The 15,822-nt window shown below is 35.3% G+C and overlaps 1 protein-coding gene across 3 annotated transcripts in view; it reads left to right on the forward strand.

Moving 5' to 3' along the window:
- The window catches only part of ATRNL1 (attractin like 1), a 524,212-nt gene that overhangs the window by 79,291 nt on the left and 429,099 nt on the right, over window positions 1–15,822 (forward strand). For all 3 annotated transcript variants that reach the window (XM_064464229.1, XM_064464230.1, XM_064464227.1), the window contains exons 9-10: window positions 4,569–4,752; window positions 8,701–8,855. In XM_064464229.1, the coding sequence (XP_064320299.1) occupies window positions 4,569–4,752; window positions 8,701–8,855 (339 nt within the window). The remainder of the gene's footprint in view (window positions 1–4,568; window positions 4,753–8,700; window positions 8,856–15,822) is intronic.

Raw genomic sequence — 15,822 nt, forward strand, 5'->3', positions numbered from 1 at the left:
AAACCTAAAAAACCCCAAGCCAAAATAAAAAACCCAAAATAAAACAAAACCGAAACACAAGAAAACCCACCAGACTTTTTTCATAAATCTCTTTAGAAACAACTTTATCTCAAAATGCTATTTTAATTATTCTGTTTTGAATGTTAAAGTGATTATTGCTAAAACTTGCAGATTTTCTTGATGTGGACATCCTAATCAGTTTCATACAAAGAAATGAACTGAAAAAAGGGTTTCGTCTCTTATGTTACTTGCTTTGCATTCTTTGATGGAAGGGTGTTACATCTCTGGATGTGAGTAACTTCCTGTGAGTAAAAGGCTGGAATTTATCATCTTGGCCATCGAAATCAGTGCTTTTTAAATGTGAAGACCATATTTGATAATTCCTTTCAAAAATATGAGAATTAATCTTAAACACTTTGGCTTTTGTTCACAGTGCCATTGGAAAAATGGTTATAATTTTAGTGACTAAGCATCTTGTGATTCATAGCCTACCTGTATCAATGGGCAGTTTATATTAACTTGTTTTCTGGGTGATACATTGTTTAATGTAAGCAGCTCATCTCCCTTCCTGGAATTCCCTTTCAATTATATTTATAGGTACCAGTCCTCCCTTTTGCAAGACTAAGGCAACCTCATCTATTCCACTGTCGTTCTAATAGTTCATGTCTGTACCTTTCCCACAAGAAGTTCATCTCTCTTGAACATGGATGATTAGAAAAGCCTGTGGGATATTTTAGGTGAGATTTCACCTGTGCCTGGCTAAACAACCTTAATCCTACTTATTGGGACACCTCACTTGGTATGTAGTAAAATGACACTTGTACTGTGTCCATGAGAAAGTCATTAATGGCTCACAGATTTTCTCTGAAGCAGTGCTCCTACTCATTCTTCTCAGTCATTACCACCTGATGAGTTTCCATTTTATAGTTCAGGTTGCTAATCCTAATACACAATATCTTTAAGTTACTGTTGAGTTTTGATGCTTTTTCCAGTAGCCAAATCATCCAGTTCATTGTGTATGGTTTTCTGCTGCTTCTGTGAATCGACAGTGTATAAATTTATGTCTAAATTTATGCAGTTATTGCAACTTAAATTTGTGAGTGTCATAAACCACACCCATTCTGATCCTTAAGAAAACTCCCTAGTAATCCCAGCAATTCTCAACATTGTTCATTGCTCCTTCTTGTTCAGTGCCCAATTCCCATTGTGTTATAATGGCTTATTTACTAACTATTCATGGTGACCCTGTAGTAAGGACACTACTGAAGCCCAGATACTGAGAACACCTACGCTTCCTTCTGTAGATAATTGTTTTTCAGGTAAATATAATGTAAATAGTTTGGTACATTACATTGTCCAATGAAACAGTTTCCCATTATTTTAACATTTCTTATTTATCTCCTGCCCCCCGCTTTTTATATTTTTTTTTAAATTTTTTTTTTTTAAAGCTTTGTTCGAAACCTTTGCATATTACTGAGGTGTGAGGTTAAGGTCTGTAATTGTCAATATCTTCTCTCTTCTCCTTCTGGTCTTTAACATCAGTACCATGGCAGCTGTTCTTTGGTAATATCTAACCCGCTTTGTTTAAAATGCCTGCTACTAGGCCTGCAATTTCACTTGCTGTGTCTGTCAGAATTTTGGAATGGAGTCATACCCCCAGCTTCAGTACATTAAATTAATGAGTTTAGCTTCTATCTCAACTGTAACTTGTTTTTCTGTTTACATGTTTCTGTAGCTACCTTTTTTGTTCTTTTTTTCTTTCACTTGATCAGTCTTCTGGAAATGGTCGTAGTAAAGCTGGACATGAAGTGTGCGATTCTGTTTGACAAAGGTGACCAGAATATTGCAGCATGTAACTGTCCAGCTGTTTAGTATCTGACAGATTTAATTATCTGAAGTTATCACAGGGACTCACCTAAGCATTTGAAGAGAAACTTTGTGGTAGAATTCTCTGGAAGATTGCCCAGATGTTGATGAAAAATCTCAAATAACAAATGAGAAGTAGAAGCCCCTATTACTGGAACGGTTTTCTTTTTTGTGATTTTCTTCAAAATTCATTTGACCTTATTTTTACACTGTTTATTAGACTTACAGATTGAAACATGGGAAATTAAAAACCCTATTTCCCTGTTTCTGGTTTGTTTATTCATAGTTTTCTTTGTTTGGCATTTAAGCTGTTGAGGATGCAGAGTTTTGCGTGACTGATTTGGTCAATTGAGTACTTCATATAATCTAATGATAGAAAGAGTGGGATCTCTGAGTATGAGAAGTGTAATGTAAATACCTTCAATAAAAATTGGATTTCAGTTTAAAAAAAAGAAAGGTCAAGATCCCTATCAATGAATTGTATTTTTTTTTTAAAAAAAGCAGATCATATGCATAGTAAGGTCTTTGAATTCAGACAGAAGTGTATTTTTTGTCTGAATGATGCAATATTCAAGATGCTGAAGAAATGTGAAAGAGATCAAAACTGCATCTATATATTTCATTATTCAAAATTCAGGCAGCTCAGCTAAATTTTAGAATGGGAAATAGGAGGAACTGTAATACTGCTTTTGACTTTTATTTCAGAAAGATGTTCCTGGAGCTATGTTCTCAAATTTTGGTAGTTATCAATAGCATATGGTTTTTATTATGCAAGAAGGAACAGCTATTCATATTTCTGTGCAAGTCATGTAAAGCTATGCAATATACAGTTTTACTATGACAGTGTTCCAGGTGCTGTATCAACTAGTCAGGTATAAATGCAAAATATTCTGTTATGTGTATGATCAACACCATTGTGTAAATTTATGTGGAGAACTAGTAATTTTTCCCTGCAAAGCATATATGCCAATCTTGAGACTGATCACTGTTCTAATGAAAAAATGAGGGTGGTGTTGGTGATAGAAATGTATCCGCGGATTGACTCCTCACCAACTCTCTTACATAAATTGTATCAAGTAAATCTATTTGTTAGGACAGTAATACGTATGTCAAATACAGTGCTATTGATACAAATTTGATGTTTGTGTTCAGAGTTGCAGTTCTTAATAGCTTGATAATATCCAACTAGAGATTGGAATAAAATATTAGTTACATTATACTGCATATAAATAATAAACTGTCAGATATAGTGTATTACACAAATATCAGCATTCATATACACAGAAGATCAGCACAAGTCTTCCAGTTTAATCTATACTTTCTAACTTGCTATAAGCACTCACTACTGAAAAAAATATAACTTGCTTATAGAGGCAGTGCCTGGAAACCGTTTAATGACAGTAGAATAGCAACAGTAATAACTGAAAGTCATGAGTCTTTTCACTGAACAGAAGAATCTGGAGGAAAAAGAGGTAATCATCATCTACCTACATAATATCAGATAAAAATTGAAATGGAATTTAAACTAACTTTCAGATGAAGGAAGGTGTATAGTGGCATATGCTAGCCTTGGATAAATAACTTTGTAATGGCAGCCCATTTAGGTTAAGAATTAGGAGACTGCTCCATTTTGGAAGTCCTTGTCCACACTTTCTGTTCTTCTGACATCATCTCCAAGAGGCTGTAAGTGAATTATTTCTTCCATTTCAAATCCACAGCACTGGCTGCCTAATCATCACAGGCTCTTTTGAATAGGCTGGCTTCTACAGGAAATACATACCTCCTGGCTTGCTCTTTTTGTGGCTTATGTCATCAGCTGGGAAGATGGAGGGGGGAAATAAAAAGGGAATTTCAGGGCCACAGGCAACAAGAAGTCACTCAACCTCTCTGCCTTTTTTAATAGCTATGGTAAAATAGTTTCCAATTGTTTTATTCTTTAGTTATAACAGCTATTGCGAATAGTTTTATTTGGTGTCTCTTTGCAGTTATTAATGATGTGATGTAAAATGTGGGTTTAAGTTTGCGTTTCATGAGCTGCTATGAAATTATCCTTTTGTGAGTTTTCAGCAACTGAGTAGGTATATTTGCAGTTAAATAACTAAGACATGGTAGTCAGAAACTTATTTTAGCTCAATAATTTTACAGTTTCCTAGCAAAATATCTATCTGTATCCATGTGTACTTTGAGCTACATTATGCTACATGCTTCTCGCCACTCGCAGCAGTTCAGTTTCTGCCAGGCTTCTCAAGACAGTTTCCCTGTGACTGAGTACGGGTGTTCCTAATGCAGCTGATGTAGCTGGAGCACTGAATTCCCATCAGCCATCTCTGGTGGGACAAAGTTAAGGCTGAGAGAGAATGAATCATAACTCTTAATTTCATATTTTCCAAAAGGTTTATGCTTTTTTTGTTGGTGTTGTGTGTGTGCTGAACTCGCCCATGGGAGAGTATGAGATCCTGCAGCATGGCACCTGTAACAATGTTCTATTTGTGATTTAATTAAGAATATCTGATAATAGTCTAATAACATTATCCAATTGCAGATATTTTGGTACATTGGTATAAAATTACTTCTTAAAACAAGTCCCTAGTTGTTTCTGTATTTAGAATTGTAGAGAAAATGATTTTATATGCTTAAACTCCTAGTATTGTGTGTTAACAATAGTAAGCCCTAAGCCCATGTCTTCTGTACATCTGTTCCAGGGTCTAATTCTTGGCTCGTACCAGAAACAAAAGGAGCAATTGTGCAAGGTGGATATGGCCATACTAGTGTTTATGATGAACTGACAAAATCTGTGTATGTCCATGGTGGATACAAAGCATTACCTGGCAATAAATATGGATTGGTGGATGACCTTTACAGATATGAAGTTAATACTCGGACATGGTAAGTGGGATTTATAATGTAGGAAACTCACTTATTTGTTACTGAAAAAGAAAACATAAGCGTAGAGGAAGGTAGAGTAAGGTTCTAGTGAAGTCATGTAGGCACTTCCATATGCTTTGCATGTTGCAGAACAGTATATTCCCTGCAACAAAATGAAGGAATTCTGGTGAGGGATTAGACTTTAGCCAGTAGATTAATGGAGCTACACATTGAAGGAATGGCAGGGAGGAAGCTTTGTGTATGTTCTACAAATTAAGGAAAGGTTCTCCTACCCAGACATAGCCACCATGCAGAAATAGTACACGTGTACCATTTCCACATGGTACAAATATACTGCTGATGCAAATTCAAGTACCTGTTATATAAATAAGCAGAGAAATCTAAGAACTGTGGAAGGTTATTTTTCACAAAAATCCCAGAAATAAAAGAGAAAATTCCTGGTATTATATAGGGTTCCTTAGTTATTGATGTTCTTGGTGTTTCTGTTTTTGTTAGTTCCCTGTCCCTCAAGTTTATCATAACTTACAAATGCTACTTATATGTTGTGTATACAAAGTGACCTTAAATATTTATTCTTACATTAGACATGATTTGAGATCATGAACTATTTCTCAGAACATTTTATTCTTGCAATTTAATATTTATGTTGAGCACTGATGGCTTAACTTTTTAAGCACACAGGACTCGCTCTTAGATGTTGGAAACAAGTGGGCTTGATATCACTGAGGCTCTTATTTTGAATGCCACTAACTCACGGCATTTGGAAACATTAGAAGAGTTTTTTGTCCCTTTTAATGTATTTTTAAATTGCTGGAATTTTATTGCTCTCTTATTATAGTCTATTCTTGGAACAAAGTGATATTGTAAACTTTGAAGTTCTGTTCAACAATATAAAAATTTTAGGAACATTTTTATTCATTATTCATATAAAAACTAATAATGCTTCTAGCTATATTAATGTGGCATTCTCTGCAGCTTGTAGAGGACTCTTATTTGTTTCCAGTGTTATACTGGAAGTCAATTGTACTATGGGACTGAAACCCCAGAGGATGGGGTAATGACACATAGTAATAAAATAATTGTTTACTCTATCTGTGACATCTTATAATCAGTATTCAATGCCCTCAGTGAGGCAACTGAGCCTGAAAATGCCATGGCTCGGAGGGATATGAGGAAGAGGTGGAATCATGACAGCTTTCTCATGCCCACGTACATGGCTTTGTTCACACTCACATTTGCTTGTCCTCACGGTCTGTATTTTTTCTCTTGCACTTACTCTGTTTCTCTGTCTGACGTGGCTGAGGTTCATATGCTTCACTAAGTCTTGGTATACAAGGCTGATTACTTGTTTTATTCAGTGGTGTGTGGGTTTTCATTCCTTTATATCAATTAAGCATAAGGTTTATGTTTCTTGGAATGTGAGGGGGTGATATTTTAATTCCTAGTGTAAACATTATTTCTAATCTATGATGGAGAAATACAGTGTTTGTAATACCTGCATTTCTTTGTGTTACTTGCGTACTGCTGCGGTTGGCAGTTGGGGGCGATGTGGTGCTGGGCTTAGATAACAGCCTCAAACAGTGGAAGCACCTGCTGGCTCCTGGGTGTTTCCGTTACCATTAACACAGTATCATGCTGCTCTATGTGACACTTGGCATCGGTATAGTTAACATGGACTAATGTTTGCAGATACACGTATATGTGCATAAATAATGAATTCAGTGCAAAGTGTGTTGAGAATCGCATAATTTGCATGGGGTTGGCATGTGTTGGAGACTTCTGAAGATTGCTTTCATCAGTGATGCTAATGAACAGTGAAAATCATGGCAAAATTAACAAACTTGGTCTGTATTACACTTCCACTTCTGCTGAATCTTGGGGAAAAGTTACTGTTACCAGGAGGGATGAAACTCAGTACACTATGCAAAAATTAAGGTAAAACCTGCTGTACAATATGGGGACCAGGATTGGGGCAATGCAGTTGGATGACAAGTAGAAAAGTGAGTACCCCAAACAAAAACTGTGGGGATTGCTGTTATATGTGCTGTGGGGAGGAGAGGGACCTTAGTTTTCCCTGGAACAGTGTAGAGCCCTTTAGGCCTTCAGTGTCAAGACAACTGTTTGTAGACAGCTGCAAGGCAGGATAATCAAGACAGAGCCTAGTGTATAGCAATTAATGTAAATTAGGAGGTAGGAGCTGTAGGAAACTGGTAAAGCAAAAGTCAGAAAGAAATCTATAGTCCGGATGGGTAAGGACAACAGGTTTTTGGTATATTATCATTCTTTCAACTCATAGCAGCAATATTCCTCCATTACTATTTGAAAATAACTGTTAAAAATTATGTCTTGTTCTATTTCTTTGTCATTCAAAATTTTGTATATTGCTAACTGATGGGTTGAAACCAAATACCACGTTTTTCTGGGTGGGTGCCATGAACATTTTGTATCAAGCTAATTCCTGGTTAGAAAAACACACTTTTGTGGTGCTCTGTTTTCAAAGTTTATTTATCGGAAATACACAACAAAAATGCAAGTCACATAACAGAACAAAAAAAGGGTTCAAAAACCAGGGGCACACTGGTGTGTATGCTGGTGTCTTGAAGGAAATATCCCATTTTTAAGCAATAAAAAAAAAACTTACTGTCATTTAGCCTGGCGTTTCCATCAATGTTACTTTCTAGCAGTAAGGGGGACTGTATTTAAATGGCAATATGGGAACATGTTAAAACATACAGTCCCTTATAACTTAAAAATATCTTGAGTTTATTGATTGATTTACATTGTTATGTCAAAACAATGAGACATACTTTAAACCCTCTTCTCCAAACCCTAGGATGATGTAAAAATATTGAACAAATGTTATCAATATGATTCAAGAGAGACAGTATTATTCAATCAGAATGAAAGTTTGTCAAGTCAGTATGTTCATCACAGGGAATGAATGACAAAACCGATCAGTTGTAGGTATGATCAGTGTGCAGTATGAAAGTGAGAGTCTAAAAAACTGTTAAATGCCTAAGACAATTACAAGGTTATTGGGGGAATGCAAATAACGTTCTGTGCTGGTGATCTAATCGGCTCTTCACAATCATGTCTACAGCTGGTTTACTTAACTAATTCAATCTGGCAAAACCCACAAATGGTTACTGTCTTCCTTGGTAAGATTTATTTGCTGTGATTGAATCAAGTTTGTATTCTGTTCCTTCTACTAGCCTGACACCTGACAGTGTAAAACTGTAGTATTGATAGCTCTTGGCTACTGTTGGGCCCATGTTATGGCTCTGCACAAAGCAGACCACACAGACACAGGCGAAAATGGCCGAAGAGACATTAAAGACTCAATGTGCGTGGACTAATTAATTTTTTTTCTTGGTACTGAAATTCTGTATGTTTGTGTCTGACAGCCTGAATATATGTATGAAGCAGTGCAAGTGTTTTTCCTCATCATTAGAATGACCTCTACCATTTCTTTTCCAGGCTTGAGTGTTCAGTTAATAAAAAAAAATATCAAATGCTTAGGATGGTCTAAAGATTCTTTTAGACTTTAAAGAATTCTTTATTGCATTTCTTCAACAAAAACCAACATGCCTAAGAATATATAAGAATAGGAATTAATAATATGAATGGGTTTTCATTCAGTTTTGAGTAAAATGTACCATATCATTGTTCACTTCTGAAGAATGTAAACATTATATAATTTACTTCTGATATGTTATTTGTCAAACTAGATTTTTAATTAAAGAAAATGAGATTTTATATGAATGCTAAATATATGTGTTGTAACATGAGAAAATTCGTAATCTTAAAAACAATCAGAATATATTTCATATTTACTGAGTAATAGCTTTAGTGTTTTCCTTGTATTTTATATGGTTTTCATCTATAAGTATTCATGATGTGTATACATAGTTTGTCACATGTGTATTAATTTATTCTTATGTTTTGCAGGACTATTTTGAAAGAGAGTGGTTTTGCAAGGTATCTTCATTCAGCTGTTTTAATCAATGGAGCTATGCTTATTTTTGGTGGTAACACTCACAATGATACTTCCCTGAGTAATGGCGCTAAGTGCTTTTCTGCTGACTTTCTTGCATATGATATAGGTATGTATTGTTTTGTAGTTTTCTCATTTGAGTTTAAATATCGCGTGGCTTTCTCAAGTCCATCTAATGTGAGCCTTTAAAGTCCTGATCCCAAATACCTTCAAGTTATTTATAAATTATATTATAAAATAAAAAACAGGCTTTTGTTTGATAATAGTCTTAAGTTTTTGGTTTGTGGGACAAAGCATAGTAGCTAAAATAAATTTTTAAAAACGTGCCTAATGCTCTTTTATAATATGAATAGCAGATATATTGCTAAAAGACTCGAACTTTGGTGTTATGAAGGTGTGTCAGACAGAGACCCCTGTGGTTGTTACCTCCAAGTGCTGACATATTTCTTCTTTTTTTTCATGCTGAATATCTACATAGTGCTAATAAAATATGATGCTGGTATGTAAAAACAAACAAAAAACCCCACAATAAAAAAGCCCCAAAATAAAACATTTCCCCACAAGTAAAACTTGAAAGTTCCTAAAAGGGCTTGGAGTTGGTGGCAGTTTGGAAAATGCATTGCTCAGTGCTTATATCAAGGCACCGCAATGGGCCTGAACTGAAAATCAAGGAGTGGAGAAGGTTTGTGGGAGGAAAATTCCAGGGGATACCCCGCCCATAGACGAATGGGATAACTATGTTCAATGAATCAAGGCAATTATAGACTACGGAATAATTTTGCCTCGTTATATTAAGGATAAACTGTGTTTCTATGGACAGCAGTGCAATGAAAATGGCTGAGCTATTTGTGCTTAGTTTCATGGGACAGAAGATAGTCTCAGGAGGATGGTGCTAAAAAAAAGTTTACTTCTGAAGCACCAAAGCCTGCTAGTATGCAGTACAAATGTCAAAATTCATTCCCAGTTACTTGAGTTCAAAAGTAGAAGTGAATAGTAAACAAAAGAACCCCACAAAACTTTGCTGACAACCAGCTGGGAGGAAGCTGGACTGTCATTCAGGGAGAATGATTGGAAATGACAGTCATACACTTCAGAAATGATAAGAAATTTCTCCTACAAACTGAAGGCACATTGCTGGAAATAACAGTGGCTTGTGTGTCTGAGTCAGAAGTGGCATGTGGCTTTGGAAGTTGCCTATGCAGTGCTAAGGAAAAGAAGAAAGAAGCATTGAAGCCATTCTCAAGGCCCTGGATATTTTTGTAGAATTTTGGCAGCACAGATTTAAGACAGACAAACTCAAACAGGGTTCTGCATGGCAAGTGGTATTAAGGCCAACTGAAGCATGAGGAGCCTTCAAGAGATAATAAAAGCATGTGGTATATTTAATTTTGCAAGGGAGTGCCTGAGAGCAGAAAAGATCGTTGTTTATATGATAAGAATACGCTTTGGAGGAAAACTGTTTAAGGTAAAAGAAAAGTCTTGAGACAAAACCAGAGAGGTGTAGGCTTTTAGCCCGTAGAATGGTTCTAACCATTAGAGCTGTGCAGTTATTAGAAAGCCTCCCTATAGGATTATGGACTCACTAAATTCCCTTAGATTTACAGCCTCCACAAACTGTTTCCTGTTTTGTTTATTGCCACTGTTGTTCTTACAATAAATAGTTTTTCCTTCCTTGATGTTCACGTCCATATTTCATGCATAGGCTGCATATATAAACACACAGGTCATATTTGGACCAAAAACCACAGCCACTTATCCTGGGAAATTAAAAATGGGAAATGTGTCAGAGCAGTCTGGGAAATGGATTTGTGCATGATTCTGTTGAGAATAGTTTGTGGATAATGCCTGGATCTAGTTTTGGCAAATGTTTATTACCTGAATACAGTTGTAGAAGAGGGTGAGACAAGATCCTTTTTATAGGACTACTCGATAGCTCTTTATAGATTTGTGTATCAATGTCAAACACTCTGGCTGTCACAAGAAAATAAATGGTAAATTAGGTATGTGGAACATACATGTGCTATTTCCTGCTGGTTTCACCAAGCGTGTGAATAATGCCTCTTCAGAACTGTATTCCCTGTATTACATATTCCGTAGCTTCTTGTAGGTATGTGATGGTGTGAGCTATTGATTTTATTCTCACTTCAGTTTATATCTGGTTTTGATTTTCAATGAAACAGAGCTCCCTCCCTCATTCTAGAGGGTGATACTGGTCTACTTTTATTTGTAGAATCTGCACTTGAGAATCGATATTACGAGTCCCAGGATCTGACTTTTCTACCCTACTTCATGAAAATGTTTTGGTGGTGTAGTGGTCGGGTTGGGTTTTTTTTGTTTTGGCATGGGTTTTTTTTTTTTTGTGTGTGAAACAATATTTCTGTTTTTCTAGTTAATGACAATATTTAATATGGTATTAGTATTTCCTTGCAAGTCACATCCTCCAAGTGTTATCAAACTGATGAAGTATAAAAGAGCAGATGTAGTAATTACTATTTAAAAAAAAAAAAAATCTATGAAGATTGACTTGATACATACTTAATCTTCTGTGTTATTCATTTGACCAAATTAAAAACACAGCCTCACAGTATGTATTAGATACAGACATACTTTTTTCCAAAAATAGTAAATCCTTGTTTTACTATGAATTGGATAACTTAAAGAATGGGTATATTTCAGAATTTTATTTACCTTGTATCATGAGTTTTTGAGCAATGCTTGGAAGACAAAATATATAATACTATCAGTATCACATTTCCTAGATACCTTGCAAGTGATGGAGTGTATGCTCTGTCTTGGAAAAAATGGGTGCTGTCTGGAAACCAGCTGAATCCTAGAGATAGAGCCTATACTATTAATGTTCAAGTAGGGCTATAGAGTACTTTTGATGATATCTGTTATTATATGTGACATAGTCTTATGGATGGGTTGCTTCAGCTTTTTATTATCCATGAAAACGGTTAGTTTTTCATATTAATGTGAAATAACTATTTTTGGGGATTCATCTCAGTTAAGTTTAGCTGGCTAAAAGGTTGGCTTTAATACAGTCTGGTAATCCAGACTCTTCCTTTAGTCAATGGAGGGAGATAAGTATTTTTAGAGAACAATTAATTTTACCAAGCCTACGACAGAATTGCTTTTTTTTTTTTGTCATCCTCTTTTCTGGGATCAGTCATTGCTCTCTAAGCAACGAACTTAGTCTACATGTGTAAGTTTTAGAGAGTTAAACGTGTCATGAGAGAAGAGCCTAATTCAGTAATTTTAAATGCTCACTGCGTCTTAAAATATTTGTTGAAGCTGAAGACTGAGATCTGGAGATGCTATAAAAACTTTTAGGATATCTGAATGTTAATAATTTACTATTGTTTGGTGTATTTACTTAAATAGTAATAAAGATATGATTAGAAGACTGCTCCATAAAACGAGCTTTAGAAACTTCACCTTTGGTATCCTTTTGTCCTCTGATATTTTACCACAAGACTTGCCACCAAGTTGTTCTAGCAGCTCCTTAAGGACCCACAAATGGCTGTTCTCATAGGGATGAGGTATTTTTCTGACTGTGCTGTTATTGCTTCCGTTATGCTGAAAGAACCACCTTGGCAATGGCAACAGGGTTGCCACTGGGCTCAGCCTTGGATGCTCTGGTTGACCTCTGTGTTTCTAGCTGATGTTGGCTACAGCTTTTCTTTATCTGCTTTTCGCTGGAGTGCTATAGTTACCTGCTCAGTTCATAAAAAGAAGCTGAAGGGTCTGAACTGGTGAGATCCTGCCTGTTATAGATGGAACCTCCAGTGTTCAAAGTAGGATGTTTATGCAATTCTTCCATTATAGCATTTTGAAAGATACTTAATGATAGTTAATATAGACTGAGACGTGTGTGTCTGAGTGAAGTATGGCTGAAATTAGTGAATAGGAATTTATCTTTTGAGGTAAAACATTCTCTTGTTCTTAAGTCTTTGCTGTGTAATTGAGCTGTGTAATAGTTAGGAGCTATATCCTGAGTTCTCCCAATTCCTACCTGGTAATATATAAAAAGTGCATACCTTTGGGAGACCGAGACATGGTAGAATAAACGTCGATAATCACTGCTGACTTTAAAGTCTACAAAGTGCTTAGACCTCAGAGATTTGTTTAAATAAATGTGTAATAGAACTAGAGAGGAAGTGTGACATGTGTCAGTATCAATGTTTTTCCTTATGTTTTCTTCTTGGTACAAAGCTTGACATTAGTTCAGTCTGCTTTTTCTTCAGGAATAAAATCACACGAGCCAGTTATTGTTGGCCTCAAGTTCACCACTTTTCTGCCTACACTGTGGTAGAGTGGTTCAGGCTAGTGTGCTGGGGTGTTTTTCTGAATACTTGATTAATTTTATTATATACATTATATAAGGAATAGAATACACTTCAGAGAAAAGCTGTGGTGATCTGTGTACCGTACAAAGTTCTAGTCCAACTCTTGCTCTAGACAAAGTATAATTGTTTCACAGAATTTAGTCTTATGAGTACACATCTGAATGACTGGGCTTAATTCTGTGAAAGGATAAAAGTAGTGAAATAAATACAATTTCAGGCAGAGTAGTTTTTAATTTTTTAAACATTTACAAAGCAAATGAAACCACTTCATGAAGTCATCTCATTCCTTGACCATGACTGAGGATTATTTGGTACAAGTTAGGAAAATCTGAGGACTACACAAAAAGATGTGGCCAGGCTGGAAGGGGTTCAGAGAAGGGCCACTAGGATGATCAAAGGACTGGGAAGCTGCCATATGAGGATAGGCTGGGAGAGCTGGGTTAGAGGCTTAGGCTTAGGCAGTGTTACAGCTTTGTTTAATCACTTTTTTCCTCAATCTTTGTAGCTGGTATGAAAGTTTAAAAAACACGTCATGTGTCTTTCTTCCTTATGCTGCCCTATAATTAATGTTACAGTGCTGATAAATTTAATGTATAAATCTGATTTATAATTCATATGTGATTAGCATTACTGGAAAGCTTCTGTCTCTCTAAATGTGCAGATAAGTAGTTGGGAGGCCATGTCCACATGGGTTTTAGTTTTCTGAAGGACAGCTCTGTTTTTGACTTGGGGAACCTGATGAAGGACTGCTAAAAAAACCCAACCCAAAACAAAACCCAAGCACCACACTATGTATTTGTATATATAATATGTATTAAAAACATTTTTATACACATATACACAAATGCACACATGTGCATGTTGAAGAACTTGTTTTCAGCCAAACTGCAAATTAAAAATTTCAAAGCTGGTCATGAAAACTTTAGGGTAGATTTTTGAATTGTTAGTTTGGGATTAATAAGTCTTATTTTATTGTAAAACAGTGATACAAGAGGCCTCTGTGCTTAAAACTCTTGCATTTCTATTCCAATCTGAGTTTAGGAAAGTAACTTAGATTATATTTCATGAGTATTCAGCTGCAAAATTTGCAGATAAAAGTAAATTAATTGGACGTACATAATTAGAATTTAAAATGGAGATTCTAACTAGTGAGACTCATATTAAAAAAAAAAAAGCTTTTCGTAAGAGTAAGGACATTGATTTTTTTGTTCCTGACCAAATAGTAATGTTAGTAAATATACTTTTGTGTGCCTAAGACAGTCCCTGTAGTTTCAGTGTATGAGGTATTCATCCTCTGTCCTTTTGTTCACATATGCCAATTGCTAAGGTAACTGGATGCCCTGGAAATGTATACAGAATGACTAAAAGGGAACCTCAGTAAAAGCCAAAAACTGAATCATTGGAACGCGCGGCTGCTCGCATGTTGTCTCCTAGTGATAGTTATATTTCAGTATTGCCTCTATCTATAGGAGAAGTGCAATAATCCATACATTTAAGAAAATAATATACTCTGCAATGTTTCTTAAGTCTTGTTACTGTCTGGATTTAAATTTATTATTATGGATTAAACCATATGCAATTTGAATTGCTCATGAAAGACAATATCGCATGTGAAACGTTGTAATACCCTAGAAGAAATAACAAAGCTTAAACTTCCTGTCTTGAAAAAAATTTCAAGATTATCTCATGAGATTAACTTTCATTTTGCTTATAATAAAATATAGTGCTTGCATTTTGTCATAAAATGAATTGTTTATTCATAAATTGTTTGCTTGTAAAATAAGTTGTTTCAACTCCAGTTGTTGTTATCAACAAAATGAGTAAGGTTAAATGTCTGTAAAGATTTTTTTTTTTTTAAATATATATTTTTTTCCCAAATGGAAACCCATCTATTTTTAGAATTTCTCTGCCTTATGGAGTTACAAATGCATTATGGATGTGCTATCACAAAGAAGGTGTAAAACAGCGGCTATGATGAATTTGAGTTTTCTGTGTTCCTGAGCACTTCAGTCATAAATGTAGCTCTGGTCCAGCCTGCAGTAGCAATTACCTCCATATCACTGTACTATTAGAAGAGCAAAATCATAATAATACAATACACTAATTACTCCATTTAATACTAAAGCTCAAGGTTGTTGGTTTTTTTATATTGCTTGGGGAGTCCCTGTTATGTATATAGACTCTGCTTTAGATGTTAGGTCTGTAGTTTAAATTCAATTCATGCTGTTTCAAACATGTTTGCCTTTATGTTTTCCTGAGAGTAGGAGATTTTTATTATTTAAATAAAGAAAAATATTTATGCACTGTGGAATGAATTGGAAAATAAATTTTTTGTTTGCACCTAACCTCCATGGTGCTTTAGTTCTTTGTTTATAGTGTTCAGTTGTCTAGAATTAAAAAAAAAAAAAGAGAACTAGATAGAAGGATGTGTGTCCGTACTTCGTGAATCACCATGTCTTCTTTTACCAGAGTAAAACTAACTGAGTAGTTATTAAAAATATGTAAGGAGAACATAAAAGTATAATCTGACATTGGATTCTACATAGGACGTAAGGATTCACTGTGGGTGTTACAGAGAGTGAGGTTGAGCACAACCACATATACACTGGCATTTCAAATCTATTTAAATAATTTAAAACTGAGAAATGATTTGGTAATATAAAGTTTGTAGTTTTGTATATCTATTCTTAAAGCAGAGCTCCAAATGTAGTAAGAGGTAGTCACTAA

The sequence above is a fragment of the Phalacrocorax carbo genome, chromosome 12 (assembly GCF_963921805.1).
Source record: "Phalacrocorax carbo chromosome 12, bPhaCar2.1, whole genome shotgun sequence".
Lineage (NCBI taxonomy): Eukaryota > Metazoa > Chordata > Aves > Suliformes > Phalacrocoracidae > Phalacrocorax > Phalacrocorax carbo.